The following is a 27,733-nucleotide window of genomic DNA, read 5'->3' as shown; positions in this document are numbered from 1 at the left end:
TATTAGGCGCAAACGTTCAGATCTGTGGGGTAACAACAGCTGTGTTCTGTACCATGACAACGCGCCCGCGCACACATCGCTAGCCGTTCGGAATTTGTTGGCTTCCAAAAAGACGGTAGTGATTCCCCACCCACCCTATTCGCTTGACCTTGTCCCGTGCGACTTTTTCCGAAAATAAAATTTCAATCGAAAGGCCGTAGTTTTAACACAATTGAGGAGATTCAGGAAGAAACGCAGAACGTGCTTCGAACACTTACACCTGCAGACTTCCAGGGATGCATGGAATCATGGGAAAAACGCTGGGATCAGTGTGTCAATACCCAAGGGGATTACTTTGAAGGCGTGGCATTTTTTCTTGCGTTTTATTTTTCTGTTTAGCCTCCAGAACCGCCGTAAGGTATTACTTCCGAGGATATGTATGAATGTAAATGAAGTATAGTCTTGTACGGTCTCAGGTCGACCGTTCCTGAGACGTCCGGTTAATCGAAACCCGACCGCCATCGAACACCGGTATCCACCTTTTAGTATTCAAGTCCTTATAAAAGTAACTGCCGTAAAAAATTAAGGGTTTGAACCTTAGACGTGTCCGACTTCGAAATCACCTGATTTGTGATGAAGAGTTTACCACTAGACCCACTGACCCGGTGCGTTACAAAATTCTTTTCTCATCCGACAATTAAGTACGCCAGTTTTAATCGGCAGTTAGCCTGTAACGAGTTTAAATAAACAACAGCGAGGTTATTTTACCCGTAAGCGGTTACATTTTACCTGTATTATTAATTTTAAAAAAATATTTATTGAAACCGTAAAAGAATTTACTGTTAATCGTAGGGCGAGCCGTTTTTGAAACTTTTATCTGAAGAATTTTAAGTAAAGGTAAACCTTGTTTGGCGGTTTATTAAATAGTCGTAAGCTTCAAAGGAGATCGTAGTTTTAAAAAATCTATCGTGCGATTCAGAGGTACCGTTTTAAAGTCAAATCATTAGGAGAATGATGTAAAATTTCCTTCTGCTTTTATTTTTTCAGCTGTTGTATTTCTAATTTAGAAGAGAATAAATATTTAAATAAAAATTAAATGTATAAAATATACATTTTTTTTGGGGGGCCGCACAACGAAGAATCGTTATAAGCGCCTGGTAGCAATGCTTCTACAATAGAAAAACTAGTACCGGCAATAAACTATATAAAATTAATATATAACAAATAAAGTTAAGAATAAAACGTACAATATCGCAGGCAAAATTGTAAAACTTTAAAACACATTACAGTAATTATTACATGGAATGGAATGGAATGCAAAGTTGGCAGGAGTCTATTACTCCCTACTTTATCGCAGAACCTGGACAGAGTCCCTTGCTGCTGGATCATTCTAATCGGGCTTGTTTTTAAAAGGGTTATTTTTTTAATCTCGGATCTAATTTTTCAAGTTTTGTCTATTATTATTTTAGTGAATTTAAGACGGATTTAATTGCATTCCAATCCGTTGTTAAACCAGCGTTATCGAACCCATTTCATGGGCCGACCGCGGAAGGCTAGGCTTATAAAGCCTGTCCTCCCGACGTAATTCCCCTTCAGACCGTCCACTGAAGTCCTTTCGGTGCTAACTCTTTAATAGGCTAGCAGGAATACGCCACAACGGGGCACTAGCTATAAGGAGGGAGCAATGCGTCCCCTTTTCCGGAGGAGTCGCAATTACTGGGATATTTTGTCTTACTGTAAGTTTTTTTAAATTTAGACCGCGTTTTTGTTTTATGCGCGACTTACCGTGTTTGACGTCTTCAAACTATATAACTCGCGCAAACTTTTCAATCGCGACCCCGGAAACGCGTCTGACGCACTATTCCGTTTATGGCTCATGCGATTAATTATTACATATAATACAGACTAAAAAAAAAAATTAAATATAATAAAAAAATAAATAAAATATAATTTAAAAAAATTACATATATACAGCCAAAAAAAAAAAAAAAAAGTTAAAGACAATTGATCTTCGGTCGCATTGTCTTTGAGCTCATCGTCTGAAATTCCAATACAGCCGTGTTTCGCCAAGTTATTTCAGAAATAATATCTCACAGTTAACAGGGTGTCTGAAGCATATCTCACTGATCGCGTGAAATCTTAAAATATAAAAATTTATCGCCTTTAGAATATTGTAATCTGTGAAAAGTAGTGGTTTGTAGTGCTTTCGAGACAAAAGCTTTTTTCGGTACTCTTTTCAAATTATTATTACCTCTCGATAACAACAAACTTCCTCATAATATACGGAGTATCCCCTTTAATAGTTAGTCGGAGCTGTAGTTTTAAGACTTCCAATCGTTATAAAATCGATGGGATAACACCGATTTAATTTAATCTGCGTGTATACGATTTACTTTGATAAACGCGCTACTCGTTTATCTTGTAGATATGAAAATAGTTGAGTATTTCAGTTCTCTCTTATTTATTAAAAATTCATCTCTAATTGATTTTTGTTTATTCAAGTCGTCACGGTTTAATTAACGCGAACAAACAAGTTAATCTATTTTTAATACCCCGTTAATTACGTACTTTAACAGAGCTGTTTTTGTTATTTCTTGAAATAATGGATATCGTGATAGCTAAAAGAAATACTAGTGTATATAAGGAAGTAGAATACGGTCAGCTATATTCAGTCTACTACTCGATAATAAAATTCCTTACGTACGTCAAAGCTTTGTGTCGTTAATTGGTATTATTATTATTAACGCTAAGTAATTAAGAAATAATATCGGTATTATAATTAAGTTTCCATAACCTTGAAGGGGGTGTAAATTCTGTCAACTTAACCTACCCGCATATCTTAAGATATTCCATCGTAAATACGGGAATGTTATAGAACATTATACTTCGCTGTTTATTATTAAGAGAGAGATATGTAGTTTATTTCTTAATAATAAATTACAATTTAATCGTAATTCCGAAGAAAATAAGTTTATCGATTCTTCGGAATAAGTAAACAAAAAAGGGTTTGCCGAATATATTAATCGCATCATCGTGCGCCTTGAGACATGTCCTTTCTCGTCTGAGTATGCGGGTTTCACATTATTACAGAAATACTTAATATAACTTTTTCTTTTAATGCTTTTTTAGCTTTAGCTATCGTGTTTCTTGTTCTATTTTCTTTTCACCTTCGTTTTAATAGTTCCGTTAAATATCATCATCGGATATCTTTTTACTTCTTTAATATATATTATGCTCTTATTCTTTACTTCTTTTTCTAAACTTCCCACCGATAGTTCGTATTCCTTCCGTTTCATATTTTTTTGAACTAATATTCTTTTTAAGGATCTGTAAATATTCGCTTCGTTCTACTTGTTTTCCGTTCAGAAGTTCCAGAAGAAGAAACCCCTTATCGAATATGAATTTAAATTAAATTTTCATATGACTGCTGCTTTACTGCACTATAAAATACATTTGAAGTTTCAATTTATCTTCGGAAAAAAAACGTTCTGCAAAGAATGTTAACGTTAAATACTTACTGTCGGCTCGAAATTTGATTCCGTATATAACCTTATCTTTTTTCTGTGATTTATTTCTAACTGAAATAAATTCTTTGTCCAAGTTTTAGAGCGCTTTGAAAATTCCTTTTCGATTGACAGAATTAGACATGTTCTAGAAGGAACCCGCAATTTTTATTAAAGGTAGAACGCGAGGATAGAAGATTTATATATTTGTGTAAATAAAAGAACATGTCGTGAGCGATTCAAAACCAACGCCCAGCAAAAACCTTTAGAGATAAATCTGTGAAAATCGGTATACTCGTTCTTCTTACGGTATAAGTGCATTCTAAGAAAGGATTTTTTGAAATTCGGAGTTTGAAGGGTTAAAATGAAGTTTACTATTCTTTGAATTTCTCGGTAACAAGTGAAGATGTCAACTTGATTTTCGGTGAGTGTAATCTTCATGCGGATATTTAAAAAAAAACGATTTTTAGATTTTTGAATTTTTTGTGATAACCGGCAATTTTTTCTTAATTTTTCGGTAAAAAATGAAGATATAAAGTTGATTTTTGGTTTTGTAATCTTCAATTTTTAGTTTTTTTGAAATTCGACCTCGAAAATGATGAAGAAAGGTAAAAAAATTGTGAACAATGATAGTAAATTTTCCCCGTTTCCGACTGTATTAAACGAGATATTCATTCGATATGAGTTTATAAATACTCTTTAGATAAATATCTAAATATCTAAAACTGCTTTCGGTTTTTTTTTAAGCCGCCGCGCCGGAAAGGTGTACGGCGCGGCGGCTCAGACAACACAGCCGCTGGCAATGTTACCGTACGTGCGATACGTCTGACTGCCCCTGTGTTATTCGTCTATAATAATTTTTATAACTTAATTATCTGAATGATTTAAAAAAGTAATCTTTTACATCTTTCATATTCGTTTTTATATTTTGTCATTTAATAAATATATACGGAGTATTCTTATCAGATACTTTTTATGTAATAACTGCTTTGTAGGTCGTCTCTTCTTGCCGTTTAGTGTATAACCATAAATTATTGTTTGTATTTTGGAAAAATGCTATCGATTTTTTGATGAGTATGAAACATTTACAGATTTTGTTTCGCTATTTCTGTAATTATAGCGACGGTTCAAAATTTTTATAAGATTATAATACCGTATTTTATTTGGAATCAAAATTCTTGAAAGAAATATCATTTCCATCATTATATTGGATTCGCGTTAAGAAATGCGATTCGAAATGAGTCTGTCATTTATCTGTGTTATCTGTTTGACCCTCAAGCGATATTATTATTAGCGCTATACAAATTGTAGCGCTACGAGAAATAGTACGCTAAGTGGTAAACGGGCAGTATCCTTTTTTTTATAGAAAACAAACAAGGAATGAAATATTATTTGAACAAAAGAGTTCAAAATATTTCTCCATTCGCAGAAAGCAGCAATATTTATTAAGCCTGGAATATTGTCGTAGCACGAGAACGATTCTTTCATATGACTTAAGCTACGTAAAAAATTCATCTGTTCGACACGGTACTTGAATACATGGACATCCGTCGTGTACCGATTGTAGTTTTCATGATCGACTGAAAAATTGTACTTTTCCGAACTTTGTTTCTACCCGAACGAGCAGTTCTTTACTTGTATCCGGTAAAGAACTTATTTGACCTGTTGATATATACAATTATTTTGTTAATACTGCGGTCTGATATATTGTTATTTCGGGCTAAGTATTAGTTATCGTTTCTTTCTCGTATTACACTGTGTTATTTCATTTTTTGTGCAGGTAAAGATAAAAAATGAATTATAGCTTGATTTTGATACTTGAGGTTTAGTACGACTGTTCGTCTGTTTATTTAAATCAGGCTGTTTAATTAAATCTATTTTTTTATTACCCCGTACAAATATTTATAAGTATACGATTATTTAAATTGTATTTAAATGAGATTAGTTTTTTTGGCAACCAAAGTGGCAACACTGTATAAAGTTACTAGTAAACGTACGGTTATATGAACAGCTGATTTATATTAGGTATTAATATTTTTTGTCTATTGTTGCCACGCGAGACGTAAACAAACATTTCGTGAAACGAGTTTTTGTTGTGCGTTACAAAAATGAGTGATACTAATTATGAGCGACGTTGTGCGATCAAGTTTTGTTTTAAATTCGGTGAGAATGCTACTGAAAGTTTTTCAAAATTGAAAAGGGCGTATGGAGATGACGCTCTACCACGAGCCCAAGTTTTTAGATGGTTTAAAGCATTTTCAGATGGCCGGGAATCAGTTGCTGACGATCCACTCTCTGGAAGACCGTTAACGTCAAAAAGTGACGACAATGTTGAGCGAATCAGACTTGATACGGTAGACCGGCGATTAACTGTCAGAATGATTGCAGAATAATTGAATTTGAACCGTACCACAGTCCATCAAATTTTGACAAACGAATTGGTCATGAAAAACATTTGTGCATAATTGGTCCCAAAAAACCTCACTGAACACTCAACAGAAAAATAGCCGGGTGAAAGTGTGCCGCGATCTTCTAGGGCGAATTGAAACCGATCCTGATTTTCCAAAAAAATGTTATTACCGGTGTTAAAACTTGGATATTTGAGTACGACCTAGAAACAAAACGCCAAAGGAAGGAGTGGCACACTTCAAACTCACCAAGTTCCAAAAATCCAAAGATGAGCAGATGAAAAATCAAAACCACGCTAATTTTTTTCTTCGATAGTAATGGCATTGTCCATTTTTGTCTACAGGACAGACTGTAAATCAATATATTTACCGAGAAATTCTTGAAAGACTACGGAAAAGAATTGCCCGCGTGAGACCAGCCATCAAAGATAACTAACTGGATGCTGCATCATGTCAATGCACTCTCAATTAATGAGTTTTTGCCAAAGAAAAACATTCCTGTTGTTCCTCAACCAACTTATTCACCAGACTTGAGAGTGCGACTTTTTCCTGTTTCCGACTTTAAAAAAATGCCTCAAGGACATCATTTTGGAACAGTAGAAAACATTAAAAAAAAACATTACCGACCATCTGAAGGATATTCCGGTTTCTGAGTTCCAATACTGCTATGAAGAACTGGAAAACCATTTGAAGCGTCACATGTCTTCCCAACAGTACTATTTCGAAGGTGAGAGAGTTCATGTATAATTGGACTAAATAAAAAGATTTTCCGAACCGGTCTCATTACTTTATTTACAGACCTCGTATTGTAGCCCTTATCTCAGAGAAATGAAAATTATTTTTAGACATTTTTACTTCAATACATAGATTGACGTAAATTTACTTTTGTGATCTGCAATTGGTTTTCTTTTTTTGTTAATAATTTTCTATGTTCTTATTCAACATTTATAAAACAACAATATTTATTTGTATCATTTTAAGCTAAACTTTTTTTTACTCTTCCTTTAGTTACTTTTAAATCTTTAATGTTTAACATTAAAAAGTAGATTAAGGTATGTTTTTCTATATTGTTTTACAATTTTAATTTAATTTGTTTTACAGGACCTGGAGTTTCATGGAGTAATGCGATTTTATTTCCAAGATTCAGGTCAAAAGGTAGCTACAAAATGCATCCGTGTCGCATCAGATGCAACCGCTCAAGTTGTTATTGAAACGCTTATTGAAAAATTCCGTCCAGATATGCGTATGTTATCTATACCAGAATATGCCTTATATGAAATACATGAAAATGGAGGTAATGTAATTTTTTTAACGATAATTTCTATTTTATTGTTTCGTTTAGTTCCTTTATTAGATTTTTATGTATTTTACTTTCACAATAAAGGTATGCTAATTATGTATCATACAAAAGGTAATTATTTATTATTTCTTAGAGCAAGTTTATTTACAACTGAACATGGGGAGATATCAGTATCCTCTTTGCAACTGGTTTATCAGCAATTTTTATTCCTTATTGTTTTATTTTTTTCGTTTTTGAAATCTATTTATCTAAATTTCTTTCTTATCCTTTGAGTATTATTAAAGTATATCTCATCTAATTAATTAATTTCATATAATTTATAGTGTTTGTGTAATCCCTATACTTATGAAGCTCTTTAAACCGTTTATTTGTTACTGCTTTATTATACTTTTGTTTTTCCTTTTCTATCCCGCTGTTGCTTCTGGTTTACATCATGAGCTTTCTTTTGATTTTATCTGCTTAAATGCAAACCAAAAAAAAAAAAATAAACACAATATATTTTAGAGTATTTTGTAATCGGAATGAAACTTTCACCATCGAACAGTTGTTGTAAACAGAGGTTGTGACTATTTACTACTCAGTTGATCTGTGCTTTTTATGGCATCAAGTATTTTAGATAAAAATACTCCTTGGTTTGATGGAGTGTTTCTTTCCTACCTATTTTATGTTATTTGTCTTGCCTACCCAAAATGTCAAAGAATATCAATAATCATTGTGTTTTCTGTCATAGTCTGAAATGTTTAATGATAAATCCCTGTATTAAAAACGTAATGTAAAAAATAAATTAATGTTTTACTTCCGTTTCATTTATAATTAAAAATTTACCAACCTGTATAGTCATAGTTTATTTTGTTAGATTTTTATGAATTTTTAACGATATTTTCTAGAATAATTACTTTCTAATTTCAGGATGTAGTAATTAAGTAATTCAATGAAAGATTAATTATAATATTATATACATATGTCTGTTATTTCTTTCTGAAACTCTAACATGTTGCAGAGAATTATATATTTATCAGAATATTAATAATGTATTGTAAATATGCACCCCGCTAAATTTTAAATGCTTGGATTGATTGTAATTATAACAGTGGCGGCTGAACTGTAATGCACAGTCACTAATAACTCGCAGATGAAAAGAAATAATCAAATGAAACAAATATAGCGTAAAGGAGGTCTCTCATGACCTCCATAATGTGGAGTAGGTTCAAATTTCAACTTCATAAGCGCTTTGGCGATTGCCTGTGATGCGTATAGCCGAGCAATATGATGTTGCAGAATCGATCAGCTCCATGAATTGTCAAACACAATATATTCATCTCTTGAGGTGTTTTAGCAAGCATCAAAAGGAGGTAGAAACATCTCCTTTAGATGTTTCTCATCGCTCAAAGAAACCGGCCAACAGCTGCAACTTTATCCTTGACATTTGCTTTACCGGCTTCTGATTCACAAATTTTATCGCTCGCCTACTCATAGTACTTAGATCAACAGTTTCAGTACCATAAGCGGCTTTTAGATGACGATCAATATATCAATCGCTACACATTGTTCTAGTTGCATTGATGTACAGGTGTACTCAGCTTCATAATAATGGTGACTGACAGAAAATAAGAGGATGTCAGTAGTAGAGGAATGAAAATACAATTTGGCAGCACCTTTTGCTTAGTGTGAAATTTTGTTTCAGTGTACATTACATTTCAGCTGCCCATCGTACATAAATATATTAATATGATTCCTAAATTGTCATAAGTTCATAGAGTTTTGTTATATTTTTCTTTTATACTCAAAAAGTTGGAGACCCACAAATTTTTTAAATAGCTAAGAAGTTTCCATAACAGATTTTTATTTGAAGTATCACCATCAAAAATTCTATGATGTCTTTTTCAGTTTCTGTAACAAAAATATTTTATTTGTTCATTTTATCTGACATGCTGAAATAATTTGTAAAAGTTGATCGTAATCAGTTTATATATATATATATATTTTTTTTTAATTTTATTTATAATAGATATATTTTTTAAACTACCAATCTGTTTTTCTTTAATTTATCTATCATTGATTGTTTTAAGCTATTCTTGTGTTTAATTTATTCAAATTTATAAAGTTGTTTTACTTTTTTTTTCATCTGTCTGTCCATTACCTTTTATGATGAAACAGTTGTAAATATTATTATTATTATTGTGGCCTTTCCTCATTTTGTTTTTAGGATTTGTAAATAGTTGTGTACAGTCAAAATTATTATTTACTTACATTAAACTCAACAGTAAAAATTAAAGAAAAAATGTTTTATAAACTGCATTTTGTATCTTTGAATGTGGGCTAATTATTTAATAATTTAAGTATATATATATATATATATATATATATATACACATACATATATTTTAAATAAAAGTGTAATTTAATTACTGTTCATTATTCCATGATTGTAATACTGTAATTTAATATGTGTTTAATCGTGGTTTCTGATATTACATTTTGTTCTGACATTTTTGTTTGAAATAAAGGAATTTTTCCTTGTAAATATTTTAAAAAGTAATTTGAATTAGTAGAATACTTCTGCTTAAAAAAAAATTTTTAATTGTTAGTAGATACCTTATTCATCATTTTACTGCCAACCGTGCAGTACCATTTGAATTATAAATCAAATATGTAACATAAATAAATTTTTCATTCCGATCATGTGTTCTGGATTTGACTCCCAGTCGGTGTGGCATTTTTTTACCGGCTGTGGAAAAATTCATTTCATTAATACCTTATATATACATTATATTATATTTTATACCTTATATATACATTATAGTTATCGTACACTGGCAATCGTTAAGGGGTCTAGCCAGAATAAAACTGAATATAAAGGAATTAATTTATGTTGGTTTTTCTCTTCGTTAGATCAGTTGTAGTCACTAATTACAAAACAAAAAAAAAATGGGAGAAGTTAATGGAAATTATTTTGTATGTATATGTTACACATAAGATAAATATGCTGAATATTTAATTTTTTTTTGTAAAATTACTTAAATACTAATCGGCAGTATAATATTGGTTCTTTTTAATTTTGTTTTTAAAAAAATGGGTTTTATTTAAGTAGGTTGGAAATTTATTAAAAGCAGCATTGTAAATATTACAAGGCTCCTTTCATATACTGATGTAACGGGTTGTGCTACACAATAATAGTTCTGTTGCCTAGTCAGATAGAGGTGGTTATTGTTATCTTTTATGAATAAATTACTTTTTTTTATTAGCAGCACATTTGTAAATATATATATATATATGATCTAAAAAAGAATTTATTAAAGACCAATCATATTTATTGATCATAAAGAATGATCTGTTTGTCCCATTTATGACTTGAAAAATTTTTATGGGTTTTAAAAGACGTTCCAAGAGATGATGTTATATTTCAGATGCAAATGAATGTAGGTGTAATTAATATTTAATGTTAATTGTAGTTTACAGTTATGTTAACATATAACATTGTAGTTTATAGTTTTATTAAAACAAAACTGTGATTCTGCAAGTAAACTATCTTTATTTTTTTATTTATATCGCTTTACTTCAGAAGTAATACTACAGTACATAAATGTGTTTCCTAAAATTGTAACCAAAAACACAGATATATCGGTACAATTTATACAATATAATTTTTTACATTTCTTAACTGTGTTACTTTTTGATTTGTTAAATTTAATTTAAACAACTATAATTAATAATATTTTATTCTCACTAAAATTTAGCTTAGATGAAAAATCAAAACAACTATATTTATGTTAGTAATATTACTAATAAACTGTTAAATAGTCATTTGTTGGCTGTAATCTAAGCCTCATTGTTTTTTTTTGTTTTTTTAAGTTGAAATAGGAGTAACTATAAAATGTTTTTGTTATCTACAGAACAAAAAGATACATAATTATATTTCAAATGCTGCTTTCATATCTGTTGAAGAAGACTTAACAACTTTTAATTTCAAAGTATTTTAGTTATAAGAATTAATATAATTATTGCAACTCGCATTTTTTTTATCAAAATTAAAACGTTTCTGTGAATGATCATCATAGTACATTATTTCATGAATTAAATACAAGTTATTTGGAGCTATGATTCATATAATGATTTAATGAATGCAAAGGTATCATAGTAGATGTTGCATGATATGGCATCATACCTCTTCATATATTAGCAGTCAGTTTAACGAGTCATCATCATCATCAACAACTTCATAACCTTACATTTTCATACCTCATTTTCTTACATTTTTCACACCCCATTTCATTTTCATATTTATTTGTAGTTGTTGTACAAGAACATTATCATGTTTTTCTTGCTTTTTCATTTCAGTTTTACCAATAATAATAATAATTTGTGATTTGTAAATTATTGTTTGATGGGATGAAAACCTAAAGACTTGACTATTATTTGCAAATTTGATGTAATCTACTAGATCTAAGTGTAGATTAATGTTTTAAAAGTCGTGCTAGGAATTATATAATAATAATAATAAAATTGATTATTCTTCTGATTAATGATCTCTAAATCTGAATTCCGCCAACAGTTTACTGCAGTGACATTTTCTTTTTCACTTTATAATTTAATGTTACTATATCTTAACTCGGATTACAGATACTTATGTGTTGTATTATCCTATTTATCTGGCGGGACTAAATGCAGTCTGGATGAGTGAAAGATAATCTGGAAATGTCACTTAAATTGTTGAGATCAAAGTAATTGTGAAATTTGTAGGAAAAAAAATATTTTAAATAACATTTTTACATAAATTTGATCTATTATAAAGAAAATCAAGTTACACTAAGGTCATTATCTCACCCAAATTTCTTCAAACAAGCTATGAATTTTATCTGCTGTTGAGACTACAAAAGCTTATACTCAACAGATGAATATAGCTGTTAGATGTGTGACCTGTACCATACGCTTTATGCGTTTATTCATATTTATAAGAATGAAAATACTTCTTTCAGTTAGAGCATCATGTCTGAACCGCCTGATAAATTTTGATGAAACTCGCAAGTTGTTTCTATCTTAACCCGAGATGGGTTTTAGGCCATTCAAAATTTTGAAAATTTCACATAAAGTGAAAAACTACTGGGTCGATCTTATTTTTGTATACTTATTAAGTACGACTTTAATCATTGATTCCTACATTTCAAACATATCAAATCCTTCAGGAACCAACATCATGGAGGTGGTGTTTCAAAATAAAAAAAAACTGTCAGACCGGTTGATTTGCTCTTATACATAGATAATATATATAAATATTCAGTTTATCACACGTGAAATATTTTTCTCCGATCAGAAAAGTTAATCGGAAATGTTTTATGAATTCATAGTAACATTTGGGATAGTTGTGAGGGACAACTCAGATGAATCGAGTACATGGCTAATTGATGAATAAATATTAAATTTCCAGATTTCTAAAAATAATAAATTCATTGATTCAGCCTGCATATTTCTTAACAGATGAAAACAAATTCATTGTAACAAATTGAAAATTTTAAAAATTCAATAAAATACAAAATAATTGATGTAAAAGATAATTAGTATATGCATTTAAAATGTTCTGTTGCTGAATTGATTTAGGTAATCCAAATATCTGAATGAGTAGTATCTTGTCTACATTGTTTTGTTTTTCAACAGATATTGAGCTAAGAGCACGGCTAAAAAAACAACAAAATTGAACAAAATAATTATGGTTTGAATTAAAGCAGTTCAAAATGTTAAGAATTTTTAAAAATGTTAAATGCTAGATAGTAAAAAACTTATTTATTTCTTTATTTTCATGTGAAGCACAGCAATAAGAGCTTGCATGAAAGTAATGATGAGAAAGCGTTCAAAAAAAAAATTCCCTGTTGTTGCCTTAAAATTGTTTTTTTTATCATAGTAAATAATAACGTGAAAAAAAAAAAAACATTAAATGTTTGATGCATGATGATCATGCTGATGAGCAAGGAGTAGCTAAGTTGTACACAAGAAGGGTTGGTAGTAATTCATTACGCTTTATGCTAGTGTTGTTAAGATAATACTTAAAATAAAACCATTATCAAGATTAAACCTAGATTCTACATTTATTTATCATCTTTCCATCATGTACTAAGGTGTCTTACCCGGTAAGCAATTATAAAAAATTAAAACTAATCTTTCCTTGGACAAGTTAAGCAAGAATTTTCCCTCTGTGATCTTGACTAATCAGTTTTTTACAAATGATTCAATTGTTCCTTTAAACTTAAAAAAAAAAATTTAAGATGTCTTCATTCCTCTGAATTTGTTTCCTTTTTAATTATCTTCTAATAATCGTACAAAATGCATACCAAAACTCGACGACCTAGTTTGTTTAGTTTTCATTCTCCATTATTTATTCTCTAAAAGCACACATGAACCAACATTACTCGACTGAATTTATGAACAATATCCTGACATTTAGTTTTCCATGATTCTCTTCAAAGTTTGAATTTTGCATTTAACTAATATGCCTTTTCATAATAGTAAAAAATTAATTTAAAGGTTTGTTCATATTCCTCTTTATTAAGAAAAATTTCTTGAGAACACTTAAATGCCAGATTCTGTATTACAAAATTTAAAAAAAGTTATTTTTACATTATATATTATTGTTTTTATTTAAATATATTATACATTGTTTTGAACATTTTTATTTTTTTTTATTTTTAGATGAGAGACGACTAAGTACAGATGAAAAACCTCTTCTTGTACAACTAAATTGGCATAAAGATGACCGAGAAGGTAGATTTTTATTACGACGTATCGATGATAAAACAAATGTAAGTTGTTATATATGTTGTAACAATTTTCTTGAACTGATTATCGTACTTTTTTTCTGTTAATATTTTTTCTTATTTAATGAAATCGGATTCATTTTTATTTTCTGGTTATTTTTGTTAATATCAGTGAGTCGTGTGATTATTAATGAAAGTTACAAAGACTATTTTTGTTTTAATAATTATATGTCACTGTAGGCTTACTGTGGTAATGGATTTATGAATCCATTACCGCTTGATTAATCCATTTGATAAACTAATCATTTCCTACCAAATATTATAAAATTTAGAGTTAATGTATAATTTTTTTTATAGTGATTATTATGTCCTAAAATGGTTACTTAGATGTATTATTTTCTATGTCAAGAGTGTTGTTCCCTTTACAGAATTATTTTAATCCGAAAACTTTTTTGAGAATCAGAATATTAGTTTACATTATGAAATACATAAATTTTATATATTCATTCAATTTTTTACTATCTATTTCTTACAAGATACAGAAGTAAAATTCTCAGAAACAGTTATTTCAGTTTCCTATTTTCAGATTTTTCCTTTTTCTCAAATCTTTCTTTTTGACCTCAAATTATGAACTTATAATCAAAATCTGTTTTTACAATAGAACAAGTGTTAAATGAAATACAGTAATTCAAGATAAAAAATGCTAAAACTTTCCTGAATCTACGCTTTTCCATGAAAATCAAGCTTTCCAGAGAATGCTACAGGAAATTTTGATTGTTATCGTGTCTTTAGATTGGTACCGTAGTTTTAATTCACTTTTGAAGGATCTTTGTTTTCAAGATGTATTCAAATTGAGCCTGTGATTTAAAGTGATTATTATCTGTTTATAATGTTATGTTTCTTTTTTATATTTTGAGTTGTTAACGCATGAAAAAACATTTAATTGAAGAAATAAAACTTAATTTATACATTTCTTTGATTATATCACCGGCAACAAAGATCCTGTAAAACTTAATCCAGACATCAGTTCCACATATGATGGCACAGTAGCATTTAGCGCTCATTACAGCAGTTTTGAAAAAGGTTGATTAAAGCAAAAGCCTGCTAAAAGCCTATGCTGGTAAAGTTTTTGTATGTAGACTTATTTCATTTCAAACTTACATGTTCAAGTTAAACAAAAAAAAAGAAAAAAAGAATACAATTATATACCAAAATTGATGGTCTATCAGATTATTTTAGTGAAAAATACACAAACTAAAACCGTGCGGCTACTTTGTATCAATCGAGTCACATATTACTAAGCACTGTGTTCTGACAAGTATAGTTGTTTTTATCTTTATTTGCTTATTGCTACAACAAAAGTTTTTTTAATTCTTCCATCTTTTAACAAAATGTATAAAACTGTAATCTATCTTAACTTCATTATTTGATGGCAAAATAAATTTCTAGATTACAAAAAGAAGTCTTTGTTGGTATACAAATGCAATTCCTAAAATTCTGAGCATTAAGGTGTTGTTACTTATTACTAAATGAATCATTTATTGTGCGAAAGTGTTTCTACTAATTTTTCTCTTGAAAATTATGATGGCTATAATAATCCAGTTTCTACTTTTAGTAAGTACAAAATTTATGATAGATATGTGGAGGTTTTCTTTCCATATGTAAATATATATATATATATTTGAATTTGTAGTAAAATAAATTTGTAATAATACTGGTGATGTATTTCTAGCTTAGCAATCAAGAAGTTTATTATTTTAAAGCTTAGTTTAAATATAATCATTTATTTTCAAATATTTATTTTTTGTTAGCTTGTACCTTTTAATTTCATTTACTTTTTTGAGTCAAATTAATCATCTTTTTTGAAGATTTATTGCTATATCCATATTTTGCAAATTTTTTTACAATATTCAGAAATGTTTAAAAATAAAAACAGTTCATAAATCTGGGTAAAACTATAGGTTTTTTTTTTTGTAAGGTTATGTTATTTTTTACACATAAAATTACTTTTACCAGAGTTTGATTGAATAGTTAGTAATTAATTCAGTCAGGTACTTAACCTAGTCGTCTGGTAAGTTTTTCTTTTACGAAACCGATGCGAGTAGTTATTTTAATATTTGAAGGAAAAATAGTTTACATAGCTATTCATGTTTCAGTGAATGATCTTTGATCGATCGTGTTTTGAATCCCATCTTGGATAATGATATCCTTATCTTCAAAGCGGTCAGGTGGGATGGGTTCTCAGTACTCAGATGTGCCTCGTGAATTATTCAATGGGTGGGATTAGTCTTATATTAGTAGTTCCTATTCGGGTTAGTTTATTCTTCCTCATCATACATCTTATTTTCCCCTGGCCTCGATCGTTTTAGGTCGGTTCTGTGTCAAGGAAGTCAGAATTTGTAAAGCTGTGCATCCTCCTTCTGATTTGGACCTCATAATTAGCATAATTGCTTCTGCGTACATTAGAATAAACCAGATAAAATATAAATATAAAAATGTTACTATTTAAGCTTACTGTGTAATGAATATAATTAAATGATGTACTTTAATCATAATTTTCTTTCCAGTGTAACATATAAAAACAGAAACAAATACACAAAAAATTGTGTTTTCTTCTATTAATCATAATATACTTATTATTTAACAGTAGCTTTTCATTGTTATAAAACATGTTTTTTTTTTAATTATAATTATTAATATTATTTGTAATAATTAATTGTTGTTTTTCTCTTATCTTTAATCAAATACATTTATCTGTATTATTTTTCTACCATCAACAAAACTACTGAGGTAAATATGTGGCATTATAAAATTATCCTGTACAATACAAAGTATGATTTTGTCTTATAATATTTAAGATAAATTTATTTTGTTTTATTAGTTGTATTTACATTTTTTTTTATTAAATTACTTTTAACTAGTTTTTAATTTATTATTTTGTTTGGTAATATTCTGTTTTTCCCTTGCTAAATTGAATCTGTGTGTATAATGCACTATTTGATTACAGAAAGAAGTACGTTAGTTGATCGCTTTACACTCTATCCCGGTCTTTCTTACAGTTATAATGCATATAAATAATTTCAACTACAAGATATTCGCTATACATTCAGTATCTACGTTGAACAGAATGAAGTTATTTTGTTCTATGAAGTTATATAACATTGAATATTATCTGCATGTCAGTGTATACCGATGTGCGACTACATAAATTAATAAATTGGGACCGATACATATTTAATACATTGTGTAGATCGCATCATTATAAGATAGATTATAAAAGATTATAAATATAAAAGCATATATTATAAGATAAAAAATAAATGTAATTAAAACCCTTACTAATTATTTAACCCTTCCTAGGCCACATTATGTTCCAGCCAGAAAAAAACGTTTTTGCAATTCTTTAATTATTATAGAAAAATAACACAGCTATATAATAAAACATTTATTTTTCTCTATAAAAAAAAACAATATAAAATTTTAATTCCAATTGAAATCACAGTGCAGTATGAATGGTGTACAAAATATAATAAAGTAAAAATAATAGTAATATTATTATTTAATATAATTATATAATATATTTTATATATATAATATTTATATAATAATATTACATAATTATATATAATATAATATAACTTATACAAATAAGTTTTTGTATTACAAAACAAATAATATTTATAAAAAATGTTATAATTAAAAATGTTATAAATCTAGTCACAACATAATTGAAATAAGTGTGAATAATAAAATTTTGGAATTTATTATTTTATTAAAATATATATATATATATATATGTAGTTTCTACTTTGACATTATATCATATGAAACTGTTTAAAACAATTTTTTTTTCTAAATAAAGTGCCAGATTGCATTAAAACATTTTATCCTTGAGTAAGACTTGACAGAATCCTAATCACCTTGATTTTTGTGCTCAATGATCAGGCCAGTGACCTATTCCATCATAATGAATATCTTGAATTGACAGAGGTGCCCTTGGTTTCTTTTTTGGAATAATTTCATTGTCATTATTTCCACATGATGGTCTCTGTCTTTTGCTTTCCTTGCTGTAAGCAAAGCGTTAGCTGTATCAGACTTGAAATTGACTAATGAAAGATACTTTATACAATTTTGTTTGGTTTGCCTCCAGTACAATAACTGTGCATTTATACTGCATACATGTCGAACAAATAAAATATTACACATAAGTACACTGCATTTGGAAAGTCGCTGTGCAGTCAGTTTTAGAATTATGTGGTGAATTCTGTTCTTTCGGCATTAGGTTGGTTGCCCTATGGGTTCATTGGGTGTTGCTGACTAATAAACAAGATGTCAGTTGTTGAGTTCTGATTGAACGTGCTTCGTTTCATTTTGTGTTACTTTGTATATCAGAATCGATAGTTGTGAGAAACGTAATGATTCTTTTGGTAGAGGAATGCATTTTTCTCATTGAACAATTCCGTAAAGGTGACAAGTATACAGCTTTAGTGAAGCACAAATTTTCTGAAAAGTTTCCAAATACTTCTGTTCCTCACCGCAGTGCAGTTCGAACTCTTATTGAAAATTTTCAGGCAACAGGGTCTGTTGAAAAAGCTGATGGGTGTGGAAGACCATCTAAACTAAACAAACAGAAGCTGGTTGATATTTCGGATGCTATGGCTGAAAGTTCATCAAAGTCAATTCACAGCTAAAGATATCAGACCATATATGTACAGCAGAAAGATATAGCGGACTTGCTACCATACATAAAACTGTAAAAAAAGAAGTAACTTTTACCCTACAAAGTAATGTGTGTTCAAGAACTGAAACCTACAGATCATGCCAAATGACTAAATTATTGTTGTTCTAGTGATCAAAATTCTGTAGGTTTTCTCAACATTTTAATTTTTACAGATGAAGCATGGTTTCATCTGGGAGGGCATAATAATTCGCAAAATACACGACTGTGGTTGACAACTAACCCTCATGAATTACATGAAAAATCTTTCCATGAAGCAAAAATTGGTGTCTGGATTGGTATGAGTAGAACACAATGCCCATTATGGATCCAATTTTTTTTTTGAAAATACAATTAATAATGACCATTATTGTGCTGTTTTAACAAACTTCAGTAGTCTGTGAATAGAAATGGAAATCATTTATGACAGAAACCGATTAACATTAAAACCAGAAATAAGTTCAGATTCACCCTCAGAAAAATCAGAAGAACAATTAGTTTCATTTAAAATACAAGAAAGAATAATAAAAAATAAAAGAAAAGAAAAAATCAAACATCCAACTGAAAATAATAAAAATCAACTAAATGAAAAGACTCGCAATGTAAAATAAAACCAATAATAATTTAAAAAATTACAACTTTCAATGAGATGACACTACAGCTAACAGGTTGATGACATTTTTACAAAATATCTTTGGTGGATGAACTATTTCGAGGGGTTCGTGGCCTACATGATCACTGATCTGACCCCTCAGATTATGTGTTGCAACATACCATGCACAATTGACGAACTAAAAGCCGCAGTAATGGCATACATATGAGGCATTCCAGTACATCAGCTAGTTAAAGTGTTTGAAAACAAATTGATACGTGTAGTTTGTATTGATTTTGGAGGTAATTTTCAACTTCTGTTATAAACTATTCCCGTTATTATAATATCATTCTATAAAATAATGAAATAAAAATATAAATTAAGAAAGTTTATTGATCAAAACTAACAAAGTTTTATCAACATTTTCATAATTCCAGTGTATAGCAACTTTCCGAACATTCTGTAGAATCAATGCACATGGAAATCAGTGTGATGCAAATTTACCAACATAACATGCAGGTTGACACTACCTGTATAATTGTTGTAAATTTTGATAATATGTGGTTGTTCAACCATTATGTATCTTTTGTCTTTTAACATACCGATTCAATTGGTTCTACTCCCAAATATGATGATGCTGTGTGGACAAATTTATTATCAAACCACTTTACTGCAAAAATATTATTACTAGACAACTGATTCCTGTCAAATGTACCATCACCTCCTTTTTTCGTGTCTGTCTCTCGTAAACTTGCAATTAGCAATCTATTCATTCGCATTGTAGCAGCAGAAAAAATGTCTTATCTCTTTCAGTTTATTGAGGATTGTGTAGGAACAAAACCAGTTATCAAAGAACAGGTTATAATTTTTATGTTTTGGAATATTCTCAGCTAATTTGAAAACTGTTACCACTAATGCCAATCAGTATCAGGTATACTACCATTTCCTATATATATTGAAATCGTGCATGATTCCAGTAGATGATGCAACTATAAAAACTTTTGTCCTCTATTTGGGGGCTTGATTTTATTTACTGTTTTAAGGCAGATCTGCCTTTAAAAGTTATAATCATTTCATCAATCGATGAATGTTCCTCAAACGTTAGCTTTTTGAAATTACTCCTCACCACAAAAAGGGCATATGAGATCATCTCTTGGCAAACAGTTACTTTTATCTACTATATGAATACAATTTCTTCAGTTTATTGAATCGATTTTGTGCCTTCACAACAGCAACTTTAACGTAATGACAGTTCAGTCCAGATCTCACAGTTGCAAATCAAGGACCACAGAACTCACTTCGCTTGCCATTCCCATCTAGCCAGGGATGGAGGCCTCTGGATCCACTCACTGTTCGTTACCCTTATAGTTGTGAGAATAATAATACTGATAAATAACAAATAAAGTATTAAGGCTTTATAGCAACTTTAAAAAGAAACTAAATTACGAAAGACACAGTAGTAATAACTATGATAACTAAAGTACACAGACCTTTGGCAAGGAAAACTCAACAACCTATGTCAGTTGCCTTGGTGATAAAAATATAATAATAAATTAAACGCATTAATTTTTTTTCTTTCAGGAATATCTTTAATTCACAACTTCTCCCCCAAGGAGGCTAGGGCCTTAATCTATGGCTTAAAACCTTTCCTGGGATTATACAAATGTACTTTGCAAATTTGAGAGGGATCGGTTAGTTAGTTTTTTTGTGATGCTGATTCAAAGTCATATAGTGACAAAGTGTGATAGATAGTGATGCCAATACAAAGATGATAATATAGGCCATCATCAAGGGGACTAATTCGATTGTTCTTTTTCCAAGGTACGGTTATCTGTACTTCATCTGTACGGTTATCTGTACCTTGGTCCAAGTACCAAGGTACTTGGAGATGCTGGACACGTTAATTTTACTATCTGTTAGGGCTTTGTTCGGTGACAATCCATTTCTTATTCAACAAGATGGTGGTGCCTCGCTGCACTTTTATTCAGTGTGCGTACTTACCTGGATAACATCGTACCAGGAGGTTGGATAGGACATAAAGGGGCCTGATCGAGTACCTTTCTGTTTACCTTATTTAACCCCCTAGATTTTTAATTTTGAGGATCATCATCGATGTAGTGTGCAATAAGAAACCACAGTCACAAGCAGACCTATGCTGTGAAATTGAAAAGGCTTGTGAAGCAGTCTTGTGGCTACTCTAAAAGATGTCACCAGGAATGTATAGCGTTGTGCTTGAAGTTTTTGCAGGCTGGGGATTTACAGTTTGAGCACTTATTGAAATAGAACAAAGAAATTGTGTCTGTGTTGTAACTTTTCCCTTGTATTATTGTAATACTCACAATAATATACCAGTTATTCTATTTTAAAGCGAGTGTATATTTTTTCAACAGCCCAGTATATATATGCTTGCGCACGCGTGTGCGCACACACATATATACTATTTACATATATTATGGTTGCTCTGTTTAAAAAGAATTTTCCATTTATTTGAATGATATGTATGCAGATGTACATGCAACAAAGTTTAGAATTGTTTTTATTTCACATCATATTTTTCTGTAATAATAGTCCTAGAATTCAGTGCATTATTACAGTTTAAAAAAATGACAATATAAGTAGTAATTAGATAATGATAATGTACGATTTTTATTTTACTCAAAGGTTTTATCATTGTTATAAAAGCTGCATTTGCTTTATTCTTTTATTTAAAAAATAAATATATTCATTTTAATTTTTATTCTGCAATGTATTTTATGATAATTTCATACAATTTGTTGTTGTTCTTTGTATTACTATTATTAAAGAAATATTTATTGAATGTATATTTCTAGTTCTGGATTTCCATTATTAATTACATAATAGATTTATGATTCCTAGAAGAGTGTACAGAATTAGACTGGCTGAATAAGTCTTCTTAAATAAGAAATGTTTTGGTATTTGTTATTAGGTTCTTGAATGTGTAAAGAATCAATTATTTTAATATTAATATAATTAATCTCTTCTTTTTTTTTATTGATTTGTTTTGTTTGTTTTGATCATAAAATAAAAATAAATAATCTAAATTAAATTTTCTGTAATTTTTTTTAATAATAAACATATTTTTAAAGTAGTAATACATGCATTTACATCTTATGTTTTGTTTGTTTTCTCTTAATGAAAATTATGTTTTTGAAGTGTCTTCATAATGATATTCTGTATTAATCATTGATTATTCTGTTTGTATGTTATGTACAATAACTATTACAGTTGAAGACAACTCAAAATTATACACAAACCATTGCTGTATGCAGCATGATTATTTTAAGCAATAACAAGTAAGTATTTCCTGTCTGATTTACTAGGAAAATGAGAAGTGAACTGTTTTCGTATCGCTTCTTCACCGGGTCAAGCGTACTGTTGCCATTACCTTTGAAATGTGGTTATTATTCTACCTTACTATCACTCGTAAAGTGAATTGTAAAAGTAATACAATATTCTTACCTTCACTATATATATCAGAGGTAATGATGTTTACCGACATAATTCTTATAGAAAATATTCTTATGGAATATTTTCCATAAGAAAAAGTGGGACGGACTCTAGAAAAAAAGAAAATTGTTATGATTGCTTACATTTGGCTTGGCAATTAAAAAAATAATTAATACATCCTGCTATAAGAATCTAAACTGCTATTCAAATAAAGCTTTGCTTCATCTAGAAGTGTATTTTATCAGTCTTTGCTTTTTACTGGATTTTTGATTTGAGTTTTTGCATTTTGAGTTCTGAAGTATCTTTTTAATTTTACTAAAATACATCCTTTTTTTCTCTTTTTTTTACCTCCACGTCCGCAGTCAAGCAATTCATTCCACAGAAGATGAGATGACTGTTTTGTAGCTTGCGTGAAAAATGCCGTGCCTGACCGGGATTCGAACCCAGGACCTCTGGGTGAAAGGTCGAGATGCTACTAAAATATATCTATTTTTATACTGTCGTCTTTTTATTACCCATTATATCCGTTAAACATTAGAATGATATTTCCAGTATGTATGATACACCTTTTTTAATTTTCCAGTTATCAGGATTCCTGATTATTGAAATCTAGACTTGCAAAGGTTAGTCTCAATAATCTAAATTCCACTGTTCATAAAAATTTTAAATAGATATTTTAATGTTCGGTAAAACTTTTCTTTTATTTATTACTTGCTTAACATATTTTCAACTGTGTGTTTTATTTTTTATCTTATCATGTCGGTATAAATTATTTTGTAATAGTTTTTAAAAATGGTTGTTTTAATAGATACTCTTTGTCTCATATGATATCATATATAACACTATAATGACCTATTAAAAACCAGTTACTATCTGTTGAAATTCCTAATATCTTATAAAATTTTTTTTTAAAACTAAGGAAAATATCAGCTATATATTATATAATTTAATTAAATATTATTGATTGTAAATGTCACTTTTTTCATTTTTTTTAATCTTTTAATAATTTTACTAATTAACGATAATTTGCATTATTTTATATTATATTCTCAAATGGTTGTAGTGATTTGATATATATATATATATGCTTTTAATTATATCAGAAAAATTCAGTTGATTTTATTTTCAAAACCTTTAAAAAATAATTTTTACCTTATTATTGTCATCTATTACAGTGGAATGGTAGTGTTTCTGCTTTTCATCAAGAAAGTTCTGGATTCAAATCCCAGTCAGTCTTAGGATATTCTCACAGGCTACAAAATTTCAATTCATTTCATATTGTAAAAATAAACAATTGGTTTAGGTGCCATCAGGCATGTGCCTGTTAGGTATATACGTAAGAAACAATAAATATTAACTTCTGAATCGGTGGGCTTTTATTTCCGTGTTGGCAGGCTGCTTTAGTTTGTGTGTGTGCGTGCGCGCGCATGTGTGTAAAAGAAAGAACAAATTATATTGTCTCAATTTAGACTATTAATTGAGACAGTTTAATGTAAATTAGTGATAAAAGTATTAATTAATGTATATGTTCCATAACTGTAATTTTTCTATCAATTTTTGATTTTTGATTTTTGATTTGAAGGTTAAAACAGCTCTACTGATCCTGTAACTTTAAAACTTATTGGAAAAAAATCTTTCATGAAATTACTTTTCTTTTTAAACCAAATTTTATTTTTTATAAAAAAAAGCACCATTGTTGTTCATTGTTCGGTTGCAAAGTAATTGTATGATATTTTTGTCATCTTGGAAATTGTTTTTAGCTGCTGATCACTGTTCTTTCAAACTACTTTCATTGATGATAGTAGATTAAGCAATAATATTTTCGTATAGATTTGTACTTTTCTCCTAAATTGTAATCGTATTGATTTATTATTTATGTCGTTTGTCATGAAGTATTATTTTTGAAGAGTTGAAATTCATATTTGCAAAATCGATCGAACTGTTACTGTGATGATGTAATCCAAGTGAATAGCAAAACAGAATAAAATGAACCTTTAATTAAAATAAAAAGACAAAAGCAGTAACGTTTTATTTTCATTTGCTGCTCTTTTGTTTAGTTTTCTGTAATTATGATCGCTGTTGTACAATAATAGAGCACGGTACTGAATATCATTGTTTATTGCCACTAGTAAGAAAAAAATACATTTTTTATGTATAATAATCAGCAGTAAGTGTTATTCATCAATCACAGTTTCATTTCTGCTGTTTTGTTCAAGGAAAAACATATTTTAACCTAGTATCAGTTAAATTTAATGGTTTTTCTAGAATATAACAAATTCGGTGTAGCAAAACATCCATTTGTTTACTTTTACAAGAAAAGAATTTTTATTTATTAAGCCTTTTTTTCCTGCAAGTCTGCCAAGCTTAATGGTATTCATAGTACATAAGATATGTTACAAACGATCTTAAACTGTGCTTAAAAATAAATGGTAATATAAAATGTTTTACAGTTTGTATTTTTTTAGAAATAAAAAATAATATTAATCAAATCATGTTTTTTTTAAATTCAATACAGCTTATATAAACGACCGAATGATGTTTTTTATGACAGTTTTTGGATATCTTAAACTGCTTACAATTTTTATTAATTCTCATTTTAACTTTTGTAATTGTTTGAATATAATCTTCTTTTTTACCTTCATCGGTATACTGGATCTTGGAAAGATAAACTTTATTAATTTCTAATCTTTTGTAAATTTATGTGATGTTGATGGGCCTTAAGATATGATGCTTTTTGGTATACGTTTGGAATACCAAGGTTTACATTTTCTTATGTAAAAATGGTAAATTTGTTCATAAGTTCTAAAGTTTTTCTTAAAAAGAAGCAGTAAACATAATAAATTTTTTTATAAAGACCGGTTGCAAAGATCTTGTATTTTAAATTAATGAAATTTTTCTTTAATTTAAGCGATTCAACATTCTGCTATGTATTTTTATATTTTTTTATTTTTGTTAGAATCCAATTTCTTTTTCCAATGAGCAATTTTCTTTATTTTAAATTGATTTGTAGCTTTAATTATTATTGTTTTAATGTATAAAAAGAAAATGTAAAAAAATAAAAACAGTTTTTAGTATTAAATTTTGTGCTCATCTTGTGATGGACTGATATCTCAGTACTAGTTATTTTCTACAATCTAATAATCATATGCAAATAAGTAACTCGATGTGTAAGCATGACCTTTACTGAATGAACCTATATTGTGCACTTCATGAAAATTATGTTTACCTTCGACTTTCCTTTGTTATACAATAAACTGTGTAAATATTTTTAACAAGGTGTAACAAAATCGATTATAATTTTATTTGAAATTGTACAATTTTCAGATATTTATGAAATTTATAAATGATTTGTTTAAAAGTTTTAAATATTTTACAATTTTTTTTTTATAGATGCCTGAAGGTACGTTTCAAGAAGGTGGATCTAGTTTCCGTAGAAAATTATCAAAACGTGAAAAGAAACAATTGAAGAAGCAAGAAAAGTTAAATCGAATGAAAAGTACTGGAGGAATTAATAATGATGAGAATGATGCCGGGGTGGCAGAAAAGTTATACACAGGTATTGTATTTTTCTAAATTACTATCGAATCAAACTTGACATGGAATCAAATTTTATAAATAAATTGTTAAAGATTTTTTTACTAGATGATTTTTAATTTCATTTATTTCTAATTTTAACTATTTATTATGCAATATTTTTTATTATTATTCAAAAAATTACATTTTAATTAATATTAAATGTAATTTGATTTATTCTTAGGTTTTAATGTTAACTACTTTATTTGTATATTGTTTAAATATCACTTTAACAAATAAAATGACTTCTAATATTATTATAAAGTAATTTAAGATCAAAATTTAGTAATCGTAGATTCAAGTAAATAACCCTGCAGCATACAGATTAATGTTATGTTACATACTTATTGTAATAATTGGGGTCGTCTCTGGTTACAATCACAAAAAGAAAACGTAACCTAATGGCATTAATTCAGTAAAAGCGGCTACATCACTGTTTATAGGAATACCTTATCATACCATTTGTATTGTCATTGACATTCAGATTATAACATTTTCTATTGTAAAAAATATTATTAGATTAAAAGAGATATACTGGCCTGAGTGTAATCGACTAGATGTTTATTTCTTTCTTACTTACAAGAATAAAATTTTAATTAGCGATTGACTCATTAGAAAAAATCTTGCATGTATATTAAGTGCCATTATTTTAATGCTTGTGAGCGACATACTCACCCCTAAGAATAACATACAGTCTGTGCCAAGTACTAGAGTAAATGAACTAAGAAGTTATTTCTGTTGTCTTTTTTACTAAGTCAAATATGTGATTATATTGACCAAAGTAAAAGTATATTAAGGAATAAATATATTAATTCCATCTTTTAATTAAAATACTGATGAATGAGAAGAACTGTATTTTTTAGCTAACTTTATTGTTTCCTGTATAGTTTTGAAGATATGTTAGATGTAATTAATTTTTGAAATTGATCTGCTATGTCTTTGGGTTTTTCATATTTGTTATGGTGGTTTTGCCTTCATTGTGTATAACAGTTTATAATGGCGTTTTGTAATCTTCTTTCTTTGTATAATACTTCTGTTAACTTATTTTTTTAATTTTGTCTTAGCTTATCTTCTTGAACTGTATGACTGTGTATATGCCAACTACCGATGTAGTTCTTAATTGGCCTGTGTCCTTAATTAATTGGCCTATGTTCTTAATGGGTCTTAATTGGCTCCCATTTTTTTATTGTATTGGAAGAACCAATCACAATAGTGTCAATTATCTAAAAATGTATAAATAGTCAGAAAATAAGAAAAATAATGAGATATGATATGCGAAAAATAGTCTGCTGTTATTTGACAAAAAGTTTTTTATTGCAATTAAAAAAAATTAAATTTTTGTTTATTAATTGTAATCGATAAAAGAATTGTGTTTGTCCAATATAATCGGTTTTACTCAGAGAAATTCCTTAATGAAAGTTTTTAATTAAAAACACACAGTTTTTAA

At 28.9% G+C, this 27,733-nt stretch overlaps 1 protein-coding gene across 2 annotated transcripts in view; it reads left to right on the top strand.

Moving 5' to 3' along the window:
• Positions 1-27,733, top strand: part of cno (adherens junction formation factor afadin) — a 650,000-nt gene that overhangs the window by 191,570 nt on the left and 430,697 nt on the right. For both annotated transcript variants that reach the window (XM_075376810.1, XM_075376809.1), the window contains exons 3-5: positions 6,992-7,184; positions 13,872-13,981; positions 26,104-26,269. In XM_075376810.1, coding sequence (XP_075232925.1) covers positions 6,992-7,184; positions 13,872-13,981; positions 26,104-26,269 — 469 coding nt within the window. The remainder of the gene's footprint in view (positions 1-6,991; positions 7,185-13,871; positions 13,982-26,103; positions 26,270-27,733) is intronic.

Source organism: Lycorma delicatula, chromosome 10 (genome assembly GCF_047948215.1).
Source record: "Lycorma delicatula isolate Av1 chromosome 10, ASM4794821v1, whole genome shotgun sequence".
Lineage (NCBI taxonomy): Eukaryota > Metazoa > Arthropoda > Insecta > Hemiptera > Fulgoridae > Lycorma > Lycorma delicatula.
Note: the sequence above shows the minus strand (reverse complement) of the source record. Positions and strands in the feature narration are given on the sequence as shown.